The 22,784-nt window shown below is 47.5% G+C and overlaps 1 protein-coding gene across 1 annotated transcript in view; it reads left to right on the top strand.

The window, feature by feature from the left end:
- The window catches only part of DUOX2 (dual oxidase 2), a 63,971-nt gene that overhangs the window by 5,965 nt on the left and 35,222 nt on the right, over window positions 1–22,784 (top strand). Inside the window, exons 4-12 of the mRNA XM_060259975.1 lie at window positions 2,343–2,530; window positions 4,529–4,730; window positions 10,230–10,396; window positions 11,612–11,672; window positions 15,917–16,013; window positions 16,137–16,233; window positions 16,755–16,857; window positions 18,734–18,906; window positions 20,663–20,829. Coding sequence (XP_060115958.1) covers window positions 2,343–2,530; window positions 4,529–4,730; window positions 10,230–10,396; window positions 11,612–11,672; window positions 15,917–16,013; window positions 16,137–16,233; window positions 16,755–16,857; window positions 18,734–18,906; window positions 20,663–20,829 — 1,255 coding nt within the window. The remainder of the gene's footprint in view (window positions 1–2,342; window positions 2,531–4,528; window positions 4,731–10,229; window positions 10,397–11,611; window positions 11,673–15,916; window positions 16,014–16,136; window positions 16,234–16,754; window positions 16,858–18,733; window positions 18,907–20,662; window positions 20,830–22,784) is intronic.

Genomic DNA, 22,784 nt, shown 5'->3' with positions numbered 1-22,784 from the left:
GTAACTCACAAAGTAGAATTTTCGGTCACAAAACTCCACAGCTTAGAGAGAGCATTGGTAGGCTTTTTGAGCCTGTGGGCACTTTTGTAATTCTGATAGAACGTGGTGCGCGCAGCCTCAAAATGGCTGCTAAGGGAAGTGGAGCCAGTCACAAATTGACTTTGTTTCCCAGTCACACAGTGAAGATTCTTGTACTGTGGTAGCAGTAGCCAATGTGGCATTTAAAAAAATCTGCACAGCCAATCAGAGGGGTTGCTGGGCAAAAAGCCGCACTTGGCCCTCCCCTCTTTCTTAAAAAATTTGATGGGCAGCAGGGAAGGTGTCAGCAGGCACTGTGGCGCCCAAAGGCAGCATGTTGGGGATCCCCATTCTAATGAGATTCAGTTCAACAGATTCTAAATGGCTGAGACCAGGACTTTTTTTGTAGCAGAAACTCTTTTGCATATTAAGCCATGCCTCCCTGATGTAGCCAATCCTCCAAGAGCTTACAGTAGGCCCTGTAAGAAGAGCCCTGTAAGCTCTTGGAGGATTGGCTACATCAGTTGAGTGTAGCCTAATATGCATCTTCTTCCTGCTACAAAAAAAGCCCTGACTGAGACATATTCAGTGATAAACAACTGATTTGCTGGGACAGCTATAAATAACGTTAAGTGCAACAATTAAAAATAAACCACACCATGCAAAACTCAAATCACTAAAAAAAAATCCTCTTTATGAATAATCTCTAAAGAACTTTTAAGTGTAAAGGCAAACATCTACTACAAAATCATAATCTCTAAGCTTACTACTTAAATACAGAAACAGTTAATACAATAATCAACTTCAGTCAATATTTCCAACCGTGTCACAAATATTTGTTACGTGTTCAATAACTGCTGAGCGACAACACTTATGAGAAATCATGTCTACCATAGGATCACTGTCAGAAGAAAGAAAGTTATCCCATCTATACTGAACTTTTAAGTAGCACCATGAAATGTAAATTGTTAATTTTTACTGTTTTAAATTGTAATTTTAAATTGTGTTTAATTGACTGTTAGCCGCCCTGAGTCTGCTTGCGGAGAGGGCGGGATACAAAACGAACGTAATAAACAGACAAACAAATAAATAAATGTTGTTTTTGTTCAGTACAGTCCAACATATAGTGAACATATTCTTAATAGAAGCATATCTCAAACAACATTAAGTCTCTCTTCATCCACGTGAGCAAAGCTGTTAAGAACGTTTGTTGTCATCCATATGAGGGAAGACAGGCATAACATTCTCCGTGGCAGTCCCAACTAATTAGTCATTTAACGTAAAAATGTGTCTCAGCCCCAGTGAGTTCACCAAACTGAGCTTCATTAGCCACCGTGGCTCATCAGACGCCATTCTCGATCCACCCTTGATCATCCACCTTGAATTAGTCATACAGGGTTCATTTATTTTTCAGATCAAGAACCAAAAAAGTTAGTTATCATGGGCTCTGATTGCAGCCTCATTTTCTGGACCAAAATCATAGGGCATGCAATAGCTGCAGCACTCAGAGCCTGTTTTGTGTAGTGGTTATGTGTGTGGACTCTTATCTGGGAAAACTGGGTTTGATTCCCCACTCCTCTTACAGCTGCTGCGATGGCCTTGGGTCAGCCATAGCTCTTGCAGGAGTTGTCCTTGAAAGGGCAGCTGCTGTAAGAGCTCTCTCAGCCCCACCCACCTCACAAGGTGCCTGTTGTGGGGGAGGGACGGAGGTAAAGGAGACTGTGACCGCTCTGAGACTCTGAGATTCAGAGTATAGGGTGGGATATAACTCCAATATCTTCTTCATATCTGACTATGGCGCAAGGCTTGACTCTAGGAGGCCTCATAAATACTCTCAGGCCTTGTGTAAATTGATCTTTATTATAAAACTCCTTTTTTGGTCCTACATCAACTTGTAAATTGTTTTACTTTTGTATCATGAGCCTTATGTACACTATACTGTTTGGTCACTGAAGAAGGCACGTTTGGGCCAAAACACGTTGCATCGCAACAGTTCCCACTTCTATTTTTATTCTGTAATGAGGCTATAGTTGGGGCCAGAAAGGTTTTTAACCCTTTGACTATAAATACATGTATTTTTAATGTTACTTTGGTTATATATATTGTTTGTAGTAATTGACCCTATTCTTAGTTTGTAATTAACCTTTTTCATTCTTGATTCATTTTTTTGTGTGTGTGTGGAGAGGGGGTCCCCTCTTTTGTTTCCTTTTGTTTCTTTTTTGACCCTCTGAGTTTGCTGCATTGGATTTTGTGGACACTGTGGCTCGTCAAATGCCAACAGTAACCCATTCCCAACCAGAGCTTTCCCTTTGGCTATCTGGCAGGTTTCCACGTGCTCTCTGAGGTCTTGGAAGCCGACAAGTCGGGCTGCCCTGCTGAGTTCTTGAATGTGCGTATCCCTCAAGGAGATCCAGTGTTTGACCCTAAAAAGTTAGGGGGTGTCGTTCTGCCCTTCCAGCGCATGCAGTGGGTGGCAGGAACTGGACATAGTCCTAACAGCCCCCGGGATCAGGTAAAGTATCCTGGCTCCTTCTGTTGACAATATTTAACTTTTTACTTAGTTATACAGATTATTTCTTAGGGAAGATGACTGCAGAGGCTGGTTCTAGAACGCGAGCAGGGCTTTTTTTGTAGCAGGAACTCCTTTGCATATTAGGCCACACATCCCCTGATGTAGCCAATCCTCCTGGAACTTACATTAGGCCCTGTACTAAGAGCCCTGTAAGCTCCATGAGGATTGGTTACATCAGGAGGTGTGTGGCTTAATATGCAAAGGAGTTCCTGCTACAAAAAAAAACCCTGACCGTGAGGATGTAGACCCTGATGTTACTATGTTCAGAAACATTAGCAAGAGGAGGGCGTAAAGTCTAGTGGCCCCTTAAAGAATGGCAGAGTTGTGAATGAAGCGCTGTCTTTATCAGATGCTTGAAGTGTGATTCGCAGTTGGCAGATACATATATAGATATAGATCCGGCTACAGAGAAAAACATAGTAATCAGAGCGGCTCACCCAACAGCTGATGACATTATACAAAACTCAGGGGTGTTCAAGGTAACCGCAATGAACATTCGCATTGTACTTCTTGAATCTCACAGCTTTTGTTTGTTTATTTCACTTTATCTCTCTCGCTGCGGAGACCCAAAGCAGCTTGATATCATTCGCCTCTCCTCCATTTTATCCTCACAAGCAAGGCTTTTTTTGTAGCAGGAACTCCTTTGCATATTAGGCTACACACCCCTAATGTAGCCAAGAGTTTACAGTAGGCCCTGTAAGAAGAGCCCTGCAAGCTACATCAAGGGTTTGTGGCCTAATATGCAAAGGAGTTTCTGCTACAAAAAAGCCTTGCTCACAAGGTAGGTGAGGCTGAGAATGTGTGACTGGCCCAAGGTCGCCCAGTGAGCTTCCATGGCAGAGTGAAGATTCGAATCCAGATCTTAGTCTGACACTCTAACCACTTCACCACACTGTGTCCTTCTAGGTCACACAGCGCATGTAGTTTTCCCCTCTTGCATTTTACCATTTGTTGTCCTTGAGATGTAGGTGGAGAGAAAGCAATCGGCTCTTAACAGCTTCCTGTCTGAGGAAAGATTTGAACTGAGGTCTTCTTCTGTACTACGCTGGGTTTCTGTTGATGGTTTGGAGTGAGACTAGCTTAGGGACTGAATCATTCCACAGAGAGAGACACACAGGCCAGTCCTCTTCACATTAAAACACTATTGAAAACATATAAAAGAAAAGCCCAACAACATGACAGAAAGACAAAAAAACCCCAGTACCTCCTACAGTGCACTGTATATTTAGTATAAAAGGAATATTCCTGTCTGTTCACCAAGGACCCTCACAAGAGTTGTTGGCAAAACAGCCCTGAGCATTGAGAAGACAGCCAATATATACCGTTCTGGCATCGATAGAATACAATGCAAGATGCCACTCAGGAACGAAGGTGGGCTGTATGACAAGAACCAAAAGCAGCCCCTTACTGATAGGATGGACTTTTGCTAGTATGAACTTTTGCCCAGATATATTTACCGTATTTTATTTATTTATTTTGTTTATCTGAGATTTATATCCCGCCCTTCCCACCAGGTGGCTCAGGGCGGCTTTTATTTACTGGCTGCAGTGTCAAAAGGAGCTAGACGGATACAACACCTACTGTACCACTAATCTGGATATGTTTTGGCTGGAGGCTGGCACTCTGAGATCGGGGAATGTTAGATATGAATTCAGGCAAAAGTGCATCTACGAAGCAAGGAGTTGATTTCCTCTTTCTCTGTTTCTAGGCGTGTTCGGTAAGCAGGGCTGCAAAGACTTGTGGAAATGAACCAAGGAACAGACGTTAATTGTACTAGGCCCTCTTTTGCTATGACAGAAGAGGCCTAGGCTCACTTGAACCTAAATTCTGCAATACTTTCTATTCACATGACTCTGTCTACATGTAACATATCTGTTCAGAGATTTGAAGTGGTATCAGTCCATGCATCCTATATATCTGTTCATTCTCTCTCCTCAGATAAACGGTGTTACGGGATGGCTGGATGGCAGTGCGATCTACGGCCCGTCACATTCCTGGAGCGATTCTCTGAGAACTTTCTCTGGAGGGATGCTGGCTTCTGGAACTTACCCGGGTCTTCCAAAGCAGACACAGGCGACCAGCTTAATGTGGAAGGCTCTGGATCCATCCACCAGTCAGGGTGGGCCACAAGGGATCTTCGGTAAGGAAGTTTCAGCTCCTGCTGTGGGGGAGTGGGAAGGCAGGGTATAAAATTTAAATAGCATCCCGACCCAAAGTGCTTATAAGCATGTGGTACAGTCTGCAGAGTCTGGTTCTGCTCCTTAAATGCACTGGTTGTCAATTGTTGGAAACAGGGTTTCCAGCTCTGGGTTGGGAAATCCCTGGAGATTTTGGGGGTGGAATCTGTGGGGGTGGGGTTTGGGGAGGGGCAGGACCTCAGCAGGGTACAAGGCCATAGAGGCCACCCTCCAAAGCAGCCATTTTCCCCAGGGGAACTGAGAGAGCCAGTTTGGTGTAGTGGTTAAGTGTGCGGACTCTTATCTGGGAGAACCGGTTTGATTCCCCACTCCTCCACTTGCACTTGCAGGGATGGCCTTGGGTCAGCCATAGCTCTCATAGACCTTCTTCCCCTGTAGTGGTTAAGTGTGCAGACTCTTATCTGGGAGAACCGGGTTTGATTCCCCACTCCTCCACTTGCAGCTGCTGGTATGGCCTTGGGTCAGCCATAGCTCTCATAGACCTTCTTCCCCTGTAGTGGTTAAGTGTGCGGACTCTTATCTGGGAGAACCGGTTTGATTCCCCACTCCTCCACTTCCACCTGCAGGGATGGCCTTGGGTTAGCCATAGCTATCGCAGGAGTTGTCCTTGAAAGGGCAGCTCCTGCGAGAGTTCTCTCAGACCCATCCACCTCACAGAGTGACTGTTGTGGGGGAAGAAGATAAAGGCGATTGGAAGCCACTCATTGGCCACGGTCACACTCACCATTAAATCCATCCCTAACCCGTCGCTATTATACCCCGCAGCTTTTTTACAACAAATTTTCTGATCAGACATCCCTCCATCTTTCAGTTCTAAGCAGCGTTGGTCCCGTTGCTGGTTGATCAGAGGTCTCAACCGGACCTCATTTTTTGCAATGGCATTCCACACTCACGCAAGCACAGTACGTGGTATATTGTGCTTGGCTTTTTTTTTTTTTAAAGGTGCCAGAAAAGGTGGGCGATCTGCCCCCCCCCCCATTTAAACACCCAGAAAGGAAGGGGAAGCCCGTGGTGTTTAAATGGGGGGGGAGCACGGCAACTCTCTTTGCTGTCTCTCCGCCTGGCGGGGAGACAGCAAAGGTGGGGGATCTTCCTCCCCCCCATTTAAACACCCCGCCGTGGTGATTAAATGGGGGGGGGAGCATGGCAACTCTCTTTGCTGTCTCTCCACCTGGTGGGGAGACAGCAAAGGTGGGGGATCTCCCCCCCCATTTAAACACCCCAACGTGGTGTTTAAATGGGGGGGGGGAGCACGGCAACTCTCTTTGCTGTCTCTCCGCCTGGCGGGGAGATGGCAAAGGTGGGTCATCTTCCTCCCCTGGCAAGCACCAGTGCACCAGTGTGCACAAGATCCCCTGTGCAAGCACCAGTCGTTTTCGACTCTGGGGTGACGCTGCTTTCACAAAGTTTTCATGACAGACCTTTTACGGGGTGGTTTGCCATTGCCTTCCCCAATCATCTATACCTTCCCCCCCAGCAAGCTGGGTGCATATTTTACCGACCTCAGAAGGTTGGAAGGCTGAGTCAACAATTGCTGGCACAATGATATCATTTGGAGTGGGCTCTCGCAGGGAAGTGGATGTGCGCTTGCGAGTCGGCTACAATGGAGCGTTCAAACATAGAAAGTATGCGCAGGAGTCGTCGGAAGCATTCTTATTCCGGATTTAATGTAGTATAAAAAAAGTCCGCGTCTCAGTCATGGCAGTTCGGGGCATGAACGAGCCAACGACCATTGCCAGATGTTGATGTTTGGACAACTGCATAAAATCCGACATGCATCTGGCTTTCATCCATGCCCATCCCGTCAGTTTATGTGCGTCTGACCTCGGCCTAAGACTCTGATTCAAAGAAGGGCGGGATATAAATCTGCAGTTTTCTTCTTCTTCTCCTCTATTTTCTCGATATTGGTTGTAATAGCAGGAGATCTCCTGTCTCCACCTGGAGGCTGGCAACCCTAGCTAGAAAGCACCCTCATGGGAAAGGTTGCAGGACCAAACTACAGATTATATGCAAAACTGTGGAAATATAAACTGATGCCCTCCCCTTTTAAAGGCCACTTTGGAAAGGGCAATTGGGAGCAGTAATTGGAGTGCCAACCTCTAGGTGGTGGCTGGAGATCTCTTGCTGTTACAACTGATCTCCATGCAACAGAGCTCAGTTCCCCTGCAGAAAATGGCTGCTTTGGAAGGTGAACTCTACAGCATTATGCCTTCCTGAAATCCTTCCCCTTCCCAAACTCCACCCTCTCCAAACTCCACCCTCCTCAGGCTCCACCCCCCAAAAATCCCTAGGTATTTCCCAACCCGGAGTTGGCAACTGTAGGCAGTATGTTGTAGTCCAGGGGTGGCCAGATTTGCTTAACATAAGAGCCACATAGAATAAGCATCAGATGTGGAAGGAAAGAAGGAAAATGGAGGGGAAGGAGAAAGGAGGGAGAGATTGAAAGAAAGCAGCTTTAACTTTGAATGCATTCTTCAAGCTGGCTTTGCTTGGAGAAGTGATTTAAAGAGATGAATGCCTTCTACAAGCTGACTGATGGGATGGTGGGGTCTTCGGAAGCCACACAATATGTATGAAAGAGCCATATGCAGCTCCTGAGCCACAGTTTGGCCACCCCTGTTGTAGCCCATCAATGAAGCAGGCAGTAAAGATGACTCCCTGTGAGACAGGTCTAAATCCTTATCAATGCTAGAATTTCTTTTGGTGTTGAATGTGATCTCAGTCCTCATTGTGGTCTGTCTTTTGGGTGTTTTTAAAATCCTCGCTGCCAATAGACATGTAATTTCAATACTGAAGTTAGCCCAGTGTAGCAAAATTACATTTTACAAGTTTTGTTAACCTATCTAGATGGGGTTACCACGGTTCAGGTAGCTTTGGCAAGGATGCTCAGGTTGAGTTCAGGTGAGATTATTTGTTTTTTCGCTGGAAATCAGGTGTAGAGCAGAATATGAGAGGGTCCAACCTTTAGCACATTGCACATTTCTCAGGCTGACAAGAAGTATAAAGTTTAATGCTCAGAATTTGCATGTGGACGTGATGAGGTGTCATCTCTTCAGTCATTACGGATCTTTTATCGTTTTATACATGCTTTATGAGGCCTTATCTGTTTGACTGGTAAGTCATCCTGGGACTGATAAAATATGGAATGTGAGTGATGTTTAAAAAACCAACATACAATTTGCTTCTGTTTGTTTCTTAAAAACACGGGTGGAGAAATTAAATCACCCAAGCAATCTTATGGTAGGACAGCCATTTCACTTCCTGGTGTGTGTACCGTAAGAACTTAAGAAGAGCCCTGCTGGATCGGATCAGTGGTTCATCTAGTCCAGCATCCTGTCTCACACAGTGGCCAGCCAGTTCCTCTGAAGGGCCAACAGCAGGGCAGAGAGGCCGAGGCCTTCATAAGAACAGCCCCGCTGGATCAGACCAGTGGTCCATCTAGTCCAGCATCCTGTCTCACACAAGTGGCCAGCCAGTTCCTCTGGGCAGCTGACAACAGGGGATGGAGGCTGAGGACTTCCCTTAATGTTGCCTCCTGGCACTGGGATTCAGAGATTGACTGCCTCTGAACATGGAAGTTCCCTTTCGTTATCACACCTAGCAGCCACTGATAGACCTCTCCATGAATCTGTCTATTCACCTTTGAATGAGATTCTATGCCTGACTATTTTCTATAGGAAATTAAGTGAGAGCTCTTTCAAACATGAAAAAGCCATAATGTGGCATGACCGCCCTAGGAGAGTGCTACTTCCATCTGAAGCAGGAACTCCTTTGCATATTAGGCCACACACACCTGATGTAGCCAATCGTCCTGCAAGAAGAGCCCTTTAAGCTCCAGGAGGATTGGCTACATCAGGGGTGTATGGCCTAATATGCAAAGGAGTTCCTGCTACAAAAAAAACCCCTGTGAAGGAGCATACCTTTGAATCCACCCCCACAGACAAAACACAATTTCCCTGACTGTAGAAAATTAGCACATCAATCAAATGTCTGGAGCAAGAATCCCCCATCATTTTTGATCCTGTGGGCACCTTTGGAATTTGCACACCACATGATAGGGGCAGCTAAAGATTGGTTGCCATAAAATAGAGGGCAGAGCCAGCCATAAAATGGCTGCCCCAGCTTATTTCCAGTCAAATGCAGGGGTGGCCAACGGTAGCTCTCCAGATGTTTTTTGCCTACAACTCCCATCAGCCCCAGCCAGCATGGCCAATGGCTGGGGCTGATGGGAGTTGTAGGCAAAAAACATCCGGAGAGTTACTGTTGGCCACCCCTGAAATAGGGTGATATCAGATGGCCAATTTGGGGTGGCTTGAAGTCACCCCAAATAAAGCCAGCCGGAAATAAGCGCCCCGGAGCTTCTGGATGGGCACCTGGGGAGTGTCTGGAACACTCTCACATCCCATTCATGGCTCCCTGGGCGCTCTTCAGGGACTTCTCAGCCTTCCAGACGACTGGGAGCCACCTTGGAGGCACCCTAGCGAAAAAACAACACTTTTGACGTGGGGCCTTTTTGAGGCGGGTGGATCGGCCCAGATGATGGGGTGAGTACGGGATTGGGACGGCTTCCGGATGTTACTGCGTGGATGGTTTTTTTCGGACACTTTCTGAGGCGTCTCTGGGTCGGCCCCAAGTGCCGGTCTGTTAGCAGCCACTGTGAAGATTCTTGGGCTGTGGCTGCAGCTGCTGCCAAAGTGACATTTTGAAAAATTTGCACATCCAATCAAATCTCCAGTGGCCAAACAGAAGCCTTGCTGGGCAGAAGCCACATCTGATACCGCCCACATTCTAAAAATAATTCACAGGCTCCAGGAAAGGTGTTGGCAGACACCATGGTACCCATGGGCACCCGCCATGCTGGGAACTCCAAGGGTTGCCAGCCCCTCGGTGGGAGTGGGAGAATCCTTGCTTTCGCAGGCTCTTGCCCACCCCCAACTGACTTTTTCAGGCCTACTTCCGGTTTTGGGCCTACTTCCAGTTTCAGGCTTGCCTTCCAGTGGGGGTGATACTCTGGTTTTGGGGTAAAACTCTGGTTTGAAGCCAAATTCTCCATAGGAGTTTTGCCCCCAAACCAGAAGTAGGCTTGAAACCAGAAGTAGGCCTGAAAATGGCCATCATAATTTCCAGTCTCCCAGAAGGATATCAGGAGGCCCTGGGTGGCCAGGGTAGGTTGACCTGGCAACCCAAGGACCCCCTGGTCTAGAACTCTTTCCTTGATGTGCTAATGACAGAACATTTAATTCTAAGCGTTGTCAACATGCATACCAAAGGATTTCTGCTTTGGCCATTCAGCTCTTTGTACAAGATTGCTCCAGCTTTGGGTTCTGACTCAGCAGTGCTGACTTCTTGCTGAGCCCTGAAAGACATTAGTTCCTCCTGGATATATTATGTGCAGAGATGCCTAATTTCCCACCCCCTATCTCTTGGGTTCCTTTTGCTAGACTTTGGCAGTGCCAGAGGGAACGAAAACCCATTCCTGCAAGCCATGAGTATCCTCTGGTTCCGCTACCACAACTACCGGGCAAAGGAGCTTGCCAGGCAGAATCCCGGCTGGTCTGACGAAGATCTGTTCCAACACGCCCGCAAGTGGGTCGTGGCCACTTACCAGGTGAGACATGGAAGGGAGAGAGATCCTCTCTGTTGACGCCAGTAATGTCCATCCATCTTTGTAGCCTATTCATGGGTTCCAAGAGCAAACGACTGTTTTTGCAATCCTGCAACAACCCTGCAAAGTTGGTGAGCATCATTGCCAGTATGGGAGAGTGAAATAGACAGAGAGAGAGAGAGTTCTTGTTGAAAGCCAGCTACTAACTTTTGGGCTCAGACTTGATCCAGTGACCTCCCATACTTCTCTTAGCTGCTATGCAGCACCGGCTCTAGTAAGTAAGTAAATTGATGAGGAGAGAAGGAAGGAGGCATGATATTGCCTCACTTTCTCAGATCTTGGAAGCTAAGCAGAGTCAGTACTTGGACAGGAGACCTCCAAAGAAGACTCCACAGGGAGCAGCAGACCATTTCTGCTTCTCGCTTGCTTTGAAAGCCAAGTGGTGGGATTGCCATAAGTCAGTTGCCACTTGACAATACTTACTAGTATATTGGTGAGGGGTCTTAGAGAGAGACAGGATTGCTTCATATGATGCCAGCTTTCATATGTAAGCAGGGGATCTCCTGGAATTGTGAACATGTATATGAACATATGAAGCTGCCTTCTACTGAATCAGACCCTCTTTGGTCCATCAAAGTCAGTATTGTCTACTCAGACTGGCAGCGGCTTTCCAGGGTCTCAAGCTGAGGTTTTTCACACCTATTTGCCTGGACCCTTTTTAGTTGGAGATGCCGGGGATTAAACCTGGGACCTTCTGCTTACCAAGCAGATCCTCTACCACTGAGCCACCGTCCCTCCCCAATGGCTCGCCTATCGGTTCCCCTGGAAAAGATGGATGCTTTGGAGAGTGGACTCTATCACATTGTACCCCACTGAGGTCCATGTCTTCCCTGCGCCGCACCCACAAATCTCCAGCAATTTCCCAAACTGGAGCTGGCAACCCTATCCCCCTACTCCCCACCGGTGGCCAGGGGGGGACCTAGAATGGGCCATCCAGTTTATGTCAGAGGTGAATTCACTCAGCTGCAAAGCTTCCTGGGTGACCTTTGGCCAGTCACTCGCTCTGTCAGCCTCCCTCGCAGGGTTGTTGCAAGAGAAAGGACAGGGGAACCGTGGGCCATTCCCTTGCACTCTTTGGAGGAAGAGTGGGGATAGAAAGAGATAGAGCTTTTGGGCTCTCTTTGTGCCCTTCTCAAAACTTGCTTCTTCCCTTTCTAGAAAACTGTGCTATATGAATGGCTCCCGACCTTCCTGGGAAGCACCATCGCAGGATATGAAGGTGAGCATGGGCTTGGTGCCAGAGTGTCGACCGCTGCTTAGGGCCTCTGATGTTTCGACTGCCAGTTTTGTGATTCCCTTGCATTTATTGTCCTGTTGCATTTATCATTCTTGTCCTCCTAAAAAAGCCCTGGAGATCAGAGGAATGCTACCGGAGAAGGGCAGCGGCTCAGTGGAAGAGCCTTTGCTTTGCATGCGGAAGGTCCCAGGTTCAGTCCCTGCCATTTCCAGTTAGAACAGGGGTGGGGAACGTCAGGCTCGAGGGCCATTTACAGCCCTCGAGATCACTTCGTCTGGCCTTCGGGGACTGCTGGGCTAAGCTGAGCCATGTTGCGGCCTCCCTTGGGCCCAATGGCCAGCAAGGATTGTGCAGCCCAACTGCACTGTGCAGCAGTGAAAGGCTGCTGCTGGGGTATGGGGGTGCCTTTAAAAGTGTGCTGGGAGCAGCTGCAGTTTCCACATGAAGGGAGGGAGGGAGGGGTGGCAGCAGTGGGGCGTGGGAGCCAGCTACCACCAGTTCAGTTTGCACGTGATTATCCCAGATTGTGTGACCTAATATGCTAATATTAGGGGATGTGGTCTAATATGCCTGGACCTAGGCATTTGCCTAGGGCGGTGGGCCAGGGTGTGTGTGTGTGCTGAATTAGGTTCTCCCCACGTGACTTCAAAAAAGAAAAACAATTATTTGCATTAATTTTGCTGGCCTGAATCGTTCTCCCTCGGCGGAACAGTTTTTTAAGTTGATAATTTTGTATGGCCCGCGAATGGTGTTATAAATATCCAAATGGCCCTTGTCAGAAAAAAGGTTCCCCACCCCTGAGTTAGAAGGACCAGTTCGGAGATGATGTGAAAGACCTCTGCCTGGGATCCTGGAGAGCCGCTGGGTAGACAATACTGACCTTGATGGCCCAAGGCTCTGATTCAGTGTAAGGCAGCTTCAGGTAGGGATGCCAGGCACCTCCAGACTACAGAGATCGGTTCCCCTGGAGAAAATGGATGCTTTGGAGGGTGGACTCTGTGGCATTGTGCCCCACTGAGGTCTCTGCCCTCTCCAAGTTCCATCCCCAAATCTTCAGGAGTTTCCTAACCTGGAGCTGACAACCCCCCACCCCACCCCCACCAGTAGACAAGGGGGAGGCCTTGGGCAACCTATGTGTTCACGTTTGTTTCTTTAGTAAATCTTGACCCTGGACTAGAGCTGCCAACTTCCAGGTGGAATCTGGAGATCTGCTATTACAACTGATATCTGAACAACAGAGAACAGTTCCCCTGGAGAAACTGGCTGCTTTGGTGTAGTGGTTAAGTGCGTGGATTCTTATCTGGGAGAACCAGGTTTGATTCCCCACTCCTCTACTTGCAGCTGCTGGAATGGCCTTGGGTCAGCCACAGCTCTTGTAGGAGTTGTCCTTGAAAGGGGGGGCTTCTGTCAGAGCTCTCTCAGCCCCACCTACCTCACAGGGTGTATGTTGTTGAGGGGAGGAAGGTGAAGGAGTTTGTAAGCTGCTCTGAGGCTCTGAGATTCAAAGTGGAGGGTGGGGTAAAAAAAATTCAATATCTTTTTTTAAAAATCCAGTCTCTTTGGAGGATGGACTCTATGGCATTGTAGCCTGCTGAGGTCCTTCCCTTCCCCAAGCTCCATCCTCCCCAGGCTCCACCCCAAAAAATCTGTAGGTATTTTCAAAACCATAGCCGGCAACTCTCACCTGGAACCACAGCCAGATGTGCTGGATTCTATGTAGCCATCAAAGTCTACCGTGGTTCCAGCTGAGTCAGTGAAATAGATCTGTTATTATTATATCCTTTTATATAATGGCTTAATGCATCTGTTTCTGCTAATATATGTTTTCTGCTGCTGGCATATAACCATAGTCAGGGCTTTTTTTGAGCAGGAATGCACAGGAACACAGTTCCAGCTGACTTGGCATCAGGGGGTGTAGCCTAATATGCAAATGAATTCCTGCTGGACTTTTTCTGCAAACAAAACCCTATGTGAAACAATGGTGATGTCAGGAGGTGTGGCCTAATATGCAATTGAGTTCCTGCTGGGCTTTTTCTACAAAAATAGCCCTGACCATAGTAAACAGCCATCACTAATTAAGTAGAGCAGAGGTTGCCAAACTGTGACTCTTTCACACACATATTGTGTGGCTCTCGGAGCGCCCGTCGCTCCATCAGCCAGTTTGGAGAAGGCATTTGTACCTTTAAATCACTTCTCCAAACCAAGCTGGCCAGTAGTTTGGAGAATGTGTTTAAAGTTAAAGTTTCTTTCTGTCTCTCTCTCCTTTCCTTCTCCCCCATCTATTTTCCTTCCTTCCTTCCTTCCTTCCTTCCTTCCTTCCTTCCTTCCTTCCTTCCTTCCTTCCTTCCTTCCTTCCTTCCTTCCTTCCTGTCTTGTGGCTCTCAAACATCTGAAGTTTATTCTATGTTGCTCTTAAGTTATGCAAGTTTGGCCACCCCTGAAGTAATAATAATAATAATAATAATAATAATAATAATAATAATAATAATTTTTATTTATATCCCGCCCTCCCCGCCGAGGCAGGCTCAGGGCGGCTTACAGACATGGAAAGTGCCATGATTACAATAAATATATTATACAATAAAATACATTAGATAATTAATTAAAACCACAATAGTTGAACATATGAACATATGAAGCTGCCTTATACTGAATCAGACCCTTGGTCCATCAAAGTCAGTATTGTCTTCTCAGACTAGCAGCGGCTCTCCAGGGTCTCAAGTTAAGGTGCTATAATACAAGACAGCGTATATCAGATGGCTAGGTGTCGCTTCAGGATTCAATCTTGTAGGCCATTTGAAAAAGGACAGTTTTACAGCCGCTGCGGAACTGATTATAGCCCCGCAGGGCTCAAACCTCCGCTGGTAATTGATTCCACCAATGGGGAGCCGTTATTGAGAAGGCCTGCTCTCGAGTTGTTTTCAGTTTGGCCTCCTTTGGTCCAGGGATTTTTAAGAGATTTTGGGAGCTAGATCTCAGTGCTCTCTGGGGAATGTATGGAGAGAGGCGGTCCCTAAGGTAGACAGGTCCTCGGCCATAAAGGGCTTTAAAGGTAATAACCAGCACCTTGTAACGAACTCAGAACACAATTGGCAGCCAGTGCAGCTCCCGCAACCTAGGCTGCACGTGCTCCCACCGAGGTAGTCCCACCAACAGCCTGGCTGCTGCATTCTGCACTAGCTGCAGTTTCCGAGTTCAGTACAGGGGCAGCCCCATGTAGAGGGCATTACAGTAGTCCAACCTCGAGGTGACTGTTGCATGGATCACTATTGCTAGGTCGCCACGTTCCAGGAAGAGGGCCAACTGCTTCGCCTTCCTAAGATGGAAAAAGGCGGCTTTAGCAGTGGCTGCTATCTGTGCCTCCATTGTCAAGGAAGGCTCCAGAAAAGTAGAAAAACAAACCATTAAGAAAGGGAGCTAAGGGCTGAAACGACGTCAGAGCTGATAAAGAGTATTGGCAGAGGGAATACCAAAAGAAAGCAAACCGGCCCTTGGAAGTAGGGGGAGGCTGTACATGAGTCATTTGAGGAACAGTGCCGGGGGGGGGAGGGCAAACCAGGAGGCCTCGGTTCTACTTTGAAGGTATATCAGCCTTCATTTTACTATTTTATTAGGAAAAGGATTCATCCAGATAGATACCACAGTTATAAAGAAGTTACAAAGAAGCACTCAGAAATGGCACTGCATTTCCACCTCCCATCCCTCTTGTGCCAGGGGAGCTGCCAGATGAGGATTCCAAGCAAGGCAGAATCAGGACCCTTATTAACAGAAATGCTTATCATCCTGTTGCCTAGCCAAGAGGTCTACCTGCAGTTTCGTGACTTACAAATGCAGTCTGTTTCTCTGGAAAAAAGCCTTAGGTTTAGGTTAAGCCAAAGCCGAGGTGGGGTGGGGTGGGGTGCTGTACCCCACTAGCCTCACCCAAGGGTTGCCAGCCTCCAGATGGCACCTGGAGAGCTTCCAGAATTATAGTTGATCTCCAGATGACCAAGTTCAGTTTCCCTGGAGAAAATGACGGCTGTGGAGGGTGGACTCTGTGGTATTATCCCCTGGCTAAGGTTTCTCCCCTCGCCAAATCCTGCCATTCTCAGCTCCCCACCCCCCAAATCTTCAGATGTTTCTCAATCCCAACCCGGAGTTGGCAACCCTCCCTCGCTCCGACTGTGAAGCTGTTGTCCCTAGAGAGCCAGAGCTCAGCAACAGGTGTGTCTTTCTCTGTGTTACAGGTTACAAGCAGCATATAGATTCCAGGATCTCTCCTGAATTCCTGGCGGCTTCTGCCCTCTTCCTAGGCACCATGGTCCCTTCTGGAGTCTACATGAGGTGAGAAATCATAACATTTTTCTTGCTAAACTCTTCAAAATGTCTGTTTCCGTTATCTTCTCCATTATCTTCTCGCCTCCCTCATCTCTTTAGTACGTGTGTGCGTGTTTTTGTTCCTGTTAGGAACTCATCTTGCTATTTCCGAGGTGTGAAAAACAAAGATGATGGCGAAGAGTCCTTTCCAGCACTCCGACTTTGCAATGCTTACTGGAGCCGAGAGGTAGGCTCTTCTTCTTGCAGGGTTGTCTGAGAGCAACTAAAGCACAAGTTTTAACTAGAGACTCACATTCCAGTATCCGGGCATAGAAACAGACAAATGGGTGAAGCTAGTTGCTTCCCCTGTTGGTAGGCACACATCCCTAGGAAGATGCCACCGCTACAGCAAGGCCCAGAACACTGATTTGGTAGGATTGTGCAGATTTCTATCATCTGTGGGCTTGGTCTATTGGGCCAATGTTACAAAGATTTGAACTGGCAGATTCCCTGTAGTCAAGGGTGGAATTCTAGCAGGAGCTACTTTGCATATTAGGCCACACACCCCTAATGCAGCCAGTCCTCCAAGAGCTTACAAAAAAAAGCCTTGTAAGCTCTTGGAAGATTGGCTACATCAGGGATGTGTGGCCAAATATGCAAAGGAGCTCTTGCTAGAATTCCACCCCTGTCTTCAGTGCTGATGCTGGCAGTGGGCGTCCTTTGCAAACACATTTTTGTTTTATGCTACGTCTTTCTGTTTTGGCTCAGAATCCCAATCTCCAAACAGATGAGGATGTCAGCGACCTGTTGCTGGGGATGAGTTCCCAAATCGCTGAACGGGAAGACAACATTGTGGTTGAAGATCTCAGAGGTAGAGTTTTTCTTCTTTCTTAAACTGCTAGCATTTATTAAGAGTAGGGGCATCTCTTTTTGACAGGGGCTATGGTCTTCTTGTCAGATCTTGAAAATTAAGCAGGGTCAACTCTGGTTAGTCTTTGAATGGGAAACCGCCAAGTAGTCTCAGGGTTGCTTTGCAGAGGGAAGCAATGGCAAGCCACCTCTGTTAGTACCTTACCTTGAAAACTCTACACAGGGTTGCCAAACATAAGGCCTGGGGGATCAGAACCAATTAATTTAGGGCTCTTACTTGGCCCACAAGCAACTGGTATGTATGGAAACAGGGTGCTCTGCCTTTTATGGTATCCCTTGGAAAAAACTTAGCCTTGTGCAGGGATTTTTTTTGTAGCAGGAACTCCTTTTCATATTAGGTCACACCCTGCTGATGTAGCCAATCCTCCTGGAGCTTACAGTAGGCCCTGTACATAGAGTCCTGTAAACTCTTGGAGGATTGGCTACATCAGGGGTGTGTGGCCTAATATGCAAAGGAGTTCCTGCTACAAAAAAAAAGCCCTGGTCTTGTCTATGATTAAATACATTTATTAGGAGCTTTCGTAGGCTCCCCAGTAAATCAGTTGCTTCCACTGCTAGGAATCGATTATTTTTGTTTGCATATTGCATAAAAAAAATAGTATCAGTACTTGGGTTGGGCTGTGTTGTTTATAAAATCGATATTTCCTGTACTTGGCATTACATTTAATGGCATGCGTGGGCCAGCTTCACAGTGTCAGATCTGGCCCTCATAACAAATGAGTTTGACACCTCTGCTCTACAGGGTCACCCAAAGTTAGCTGTGACTTGATAGCATTTTACACACACACACAAATGCAAGATCTTTCTCACTGTACACGGAGAAAATGAGGTTTGCTCAGTCAGCAGCTGAAATTTTCTTCCAATGACTCACCCAATCATTCCCATCTTAAATTGCTTTAATAATCAAATGGTCCAGTGAGCCCAAACAACTCATCTAGAATTATATTCCACTTTTCCCTCCTGTTGGTGTTCAAAGTGCCTTAGAACATCATTTTCCCCTCCTCCGTTTTCTCATAATGACCCTGCGAAATATACCAAGCTGAAAGTTTGTGATGGGCCTGAGGTTACCCCGCCAGCTTTCATGGCAGAATTGGAATTTGAAAACAGGTCGCCTGGGGTCCTAGCCCACCACTCCATCCCCTACATCACGCTGCCTCATCTGCAGAATAGGCTGTGTTTGCTGTATGTGTTGCCCTGGGGTCGTCTGCTTCCAGTTAGCCTCTGATCATCTGCTGCGTTCCTGCACTGAATGTGATTAGATCAAGCCTGGTGCAGAGACATGGCAGAAGTATCCTTCCTCGGGGAAGGATGAGTCATCATTCTGGACTTGGAGACCATTTGGAACAGAAGTCCATGCAGAAAAATGCGGTGGTCTCCTCTGTGTTATAAGAAAGAGGCAAGCCTTCGATTTTAATTTAGAAAACAAGCTGTGTTGCAGTTGTTGAATTGTCAATATTATTTCAGCTAGCTTTTAACTGACACCTCCGAGATATTAAACTTAATTGGATGTCTGAATGCCGTCTGTAACTAAATGGAATTAGCACCAAATTGTTTAAACTGTTCTAATTTAATGTTTAATTGAATGGTTTTATTGTGACTTTACAGTGTATTGTGAGCCGCCCTGAACCTGCTTGAGCAGGATATAAATCGAATAATCTAAACTAAGTGCTGGACTTGCCATCGGCTAGCAATCCCGTCTCTTCAAAAAGAGAGAGTATTAACCTGGGGCCTGCTAAAATCATGAGCACCTTTTGCAGACAGAGAATGTTCCTGTCCCGTTGTGACAACCTCATGCCCCGTTTGTCTTTGTTCTGCAGATTACTGGTATGGGACAGTGAAGTACTCCCGCACCGACTTTGTGGCTAGCTGGATCCAGCGTGGGCGGGACCTTGGCTTATCCACCTATAAGAAAGCCAGAACATTCTTCCAATCTGACACTGCTAACGACTGGCAGAGAATCAATGCAGAAATCTTTCAGAAGAGCCAGACGGTACAGAGCTAGCACTCTAAGGAAGAGGGGGGGCTGGGGCCAAGGAGTACAAGGGTCCCTCAAAAGTGATTGAGGATGGAGGTTCTTCTCAAGGACAGCTTCTCCCTGGGTTCTGTCTTTGTTCTTGCCTCACTTGATGCACATGAATTGGGGGAATGGTGGGCAGAGGAGCTTGACAGCAATGGAAGGGGACCAGTGCCAGCATCAGCATACTAGAAGAGGGAGTGAGGTCCAAGTGATATCACCAGAGCCAGTTTGGTGTAGTGGTTAAGTATGCGGACTCTTATCTGGGAGAACCGGGTTTGATTTTCCGCTCCTCCGCTTGCAGCTGCTGGAATGGCCTTCGGTCAGCCATCGCTCTGGTAGAGGTTGTCCTTGAAAGGGCAGCTTTTGAGAGAGCCTCTCAGCCCCACCCACCTCACAGGGGGATCTGCTGTGGGGGGAGAAGATATAGGAGATTGTAAGCCGCTCTGAGTCTCTGATTCAGGGAGAAGGGCGGGGTATAAATCTGCAGTCTTCATCTTCTAAGAGAAGGACTCCAAGGCAGGTGGAAGGCCATGAGGATGGGTGGGAGGGAATGAGGGTGTGAAGAGGGACAGGTGATGGGCAGAGGAGGGGAGAAAGGCCCTGGGGCTTCTGAAAACTTGGAACCAGCACTGGAGGGGAGGGGACCACAGCCCTGGTCTAAAGCTGGTAGGCAGGGCTGCTGAGAGCCTCCAAAGCCTCCTAGAAAAAATATCCCTCCCTTGGTCCCTGTAAATTCCTCTCAGTGTGCATCTTTTAAAAGAAAGACATTTGCATAATGGGACAAAGAGAAGAAATTTCATGGGTCCTTGTTGGAACAAAGGAGCGAAATGTCTCTCCCGTAGCCCTTTTCCGAACTGGAAAAATGTAACAAGCTGTCTCTGGCTGCTTGCTGCGGGTTCAAGGCAAGCAAAGTATTAGTACTGATATTTACAGGTTGACTGCCTCTATACGTAGAGGTTCCCTTGAGTAATTTTGGCTGTAGGGTTGCCAAGCTCTGGGTGGTGGTTGGAGACCAGTTCACCTTATGGGTGCCAGACCTGACCCCACCCTCCGCCCAGTGGAGGCAGGTGTTCTCCAGCCTAACGGCTTTGCCTGCCAGCCACCAGTCAGCTGCCTGGCAGAGGAACTTAACTGGAGAAGGAGAAAAGCCCAGGCCATGTCACTGGTGCCACACAGGAATTGGCATAATCACACCAGCAACATCCAGGTGACACTCTGGTATTTGGGCAAAAACTTTATAGTGGAAGCTGGTTTGACCGTAGAGTTTTCACCCAAATATCAGAGCACCGCCTGAACATTACTTGATGTGATGACATCACTTCCTGTTTGGCGCCAGCAACAAGACCTTTCTCTTTCTCCTGGTAAGTCCCTCCCCATCCCCCAGGAGAGACCTGGCAACCTGGAGAAAATGGCTGCTTTGAAAGGTGGATTCTGTACCCCATTGAAGGCCCTCCCCTCTCTAAACCCCGCCCTCCTCAGGCTCCACCCCCAAAATCTCCAGGTATTTCCCAACCCAGAGCTGGCAACTCAAGCTGGTAGCCATTGATGGACCTCTCCTCTGTGAATGTGTCTAATCACCTCTGAAAAGCATCTACGCCAGCGGCTACCATTGGCAACCGATTCCACAACTGCATTGCTTTTGAGTGAAGAAGGACTTCCTTTTGTTCATTGTGAACATACTGCCTGAACAGCTTCCCACTAACCCTGCCCTTACGGTTTTGTTTTTTAGCTAATCGAGAGACTGGCGGCCCTCTACGGAAATGACACGGACCGCCTGGAGCTGCTGCCTGGGGCTTTGCTGGAAGCTGATAGAACCCTTTTCCACGCTATCGTGAAGGACCAGTTTGTTCGGCTGAGGGATGGAGACCGGTTCTGGTTTGAAAACACCAAGAATGGGTAAGGGCCAGTTGGCCTTGCAAGAACGCTCTCTAGAACAGGGGTGTCGAACATTTGTTATGAGGGCCGGATCTGACCTTAAATGAGACGATGTTGGGCTGGGCCGGGCCATGTCGGGCCGAGCCATGTGTGTATCTGGTGTGTATCTAATTAGGATTAGGTAGCAGAGATATAAACTTTTTAAAGGACACAGACAAACGTGACTTTAAAAAAACCCTTAAAATAAAACATGTTTAAAACATTAGCACTTGTTGGTCTTAAAGGTGCTTTCTTTGTATTTCTCCCGTGGGATCCAGGGAACTGGGCAAAAGAAGCTCTGGCTCTTTCCCTCCCTCCCTCCCCAGGGAAACAGGAGGGGGAGGAGCCTCAGCCAATGGAGAAAAATCGAGATTTTGCTCTGTAGCTCCTGTGCGATTGATCAAGCCTTGCAAAGTAAGTTGAGATGCAGAAGGAAGCAAAAGAGAAGGAGAAGGAAGCCGACAAGAGCCAGTTGCCCAGGGGTCTGATAGGAGCTCTCCGGGGGCCTGATTCAGCCCCCAGGCTGTATGTTTGACACTCCTGGGCTAGAACATAGTGTGTGGCAGCAGGCTAGTTCACAAAGACAGTGCAGGGATTCGTGCCCCTTGGTCTCTGTCCCTGGAAATTCCCACTTCCCAAGGTGAGCTTTGGTGCGTCCACATGATAATGAAAGGGCCATCAGCTAAGTCTCAGTTTTTGGCAGCCCCAGACTTCTTCCCTGTTCTTTGCTTGGAAGAGGCGTGTGTATATTAAATGCTATCAGGTCACTTCCGACTTACTATGACCCTCTGACAATGAATTCCAAAATTTCCTATCCATGATAGCCTTGCTCCGGTCTTGAGAACTTCCTTTATCGAGTTAATCTGTCTTGTGTTGGGTGTTCCTCTGGTGGGTAGGCAGAACGGAGCAGCAGTTGCCATTGAATTATGGCCAGGAGCTAAAATTCCATTCCAGAAGTAGTGTTGCTTTTAAAAGATGGGGATTCCCAAAGGGTGGCTGAGCCAGGATTGAAAGTAAAGAAGGCAAAACATGTTGGAGTGAGTGACTTAGCATGCCTGAACATTGGGGGTAGGGAGTACATCATTCTAAGGGTGTGTAGGTGTGTGATCTCCTTGAATGGAATGCCTCTCATTGTCTTAACCTGGGAGCAGCCCTCTGGCCTCTCCTCTCTCTCACTCACTTTGTCCTCTCGCTCACCTCACATGGCCTTCCATGGAGATCCATGTCTCCTGTAGAGACAGTGCCCTTATACTCCCATACACATGATGCCAGGCAAGCTGTCCATTTGTGAGAGGGAAAATACTCTTTAGATCAGGCTTCTTTCTCTCCTTTCAACTGCAACTTGAATGATCTACTTGAATAAATTTAAGCTTACCTTTTTTTAAAATATCCTTCTTGGGAGATTTATTTACTGCACTCAGTATCATGCTTCTGTGATTGGGGAAACTCTGCTATATTAACCAACTATCCCAATAAGGAGGACCTTTTCTTGGAGATGATAGGATAAAGGTGCGGCGGATGGACGGACGGACAGACAGACAGATCGACAGCACTGCCATAGGAGGTGGTGGCGGCTACAAGCATAGCCAGCTTCAAGAGCGGATTGGATAAAAACATGGAGCAGAGGTCCATCAGTGGCTATTAGCCACAGCATATTGTTGGAACTGTCTGGGGCAGTGATGCTCTGTATTCTTGGTGCTTGTGGGGGGCAAAGTGGAAGGGCTTCTAGCCCCACTTGTGAACCTCCTGATGACACTTGGGAGTGACACAGAGTGTTGGACTGAATGGGCCATTGGCCTGATCCAACATGGCTTCTCTTATGTTCTTAGTTCTAGCCTAACCCAGAAGCTTTTGCCCTTTACAGCCCAGAAAATTGTGTCTCCTTGGTGGCCCACCACATAGCATTATGTCAGATCTGAGGGCTGCAGGTTCTAGTC

Source organism: Heteronotia binoei, chromosome 19, assembly GCF_032191835.1.
Source record: "Heteronotia binoei isolate CCM8104 ecotype False Entrance Well chromosome 19, APGP_CSIRO_Hbin_v1, whole genome shotgun sequence".
Lineage (NCBI taxonomy): Eukaryota > Metazoa > Chordata > Lepidosauria > Squamata > Gekkonidae > Heteronotia > Heteronotia binoei.
This window is presented reverse-complemented; position numbering and strand designations above follow the sequence as displayed.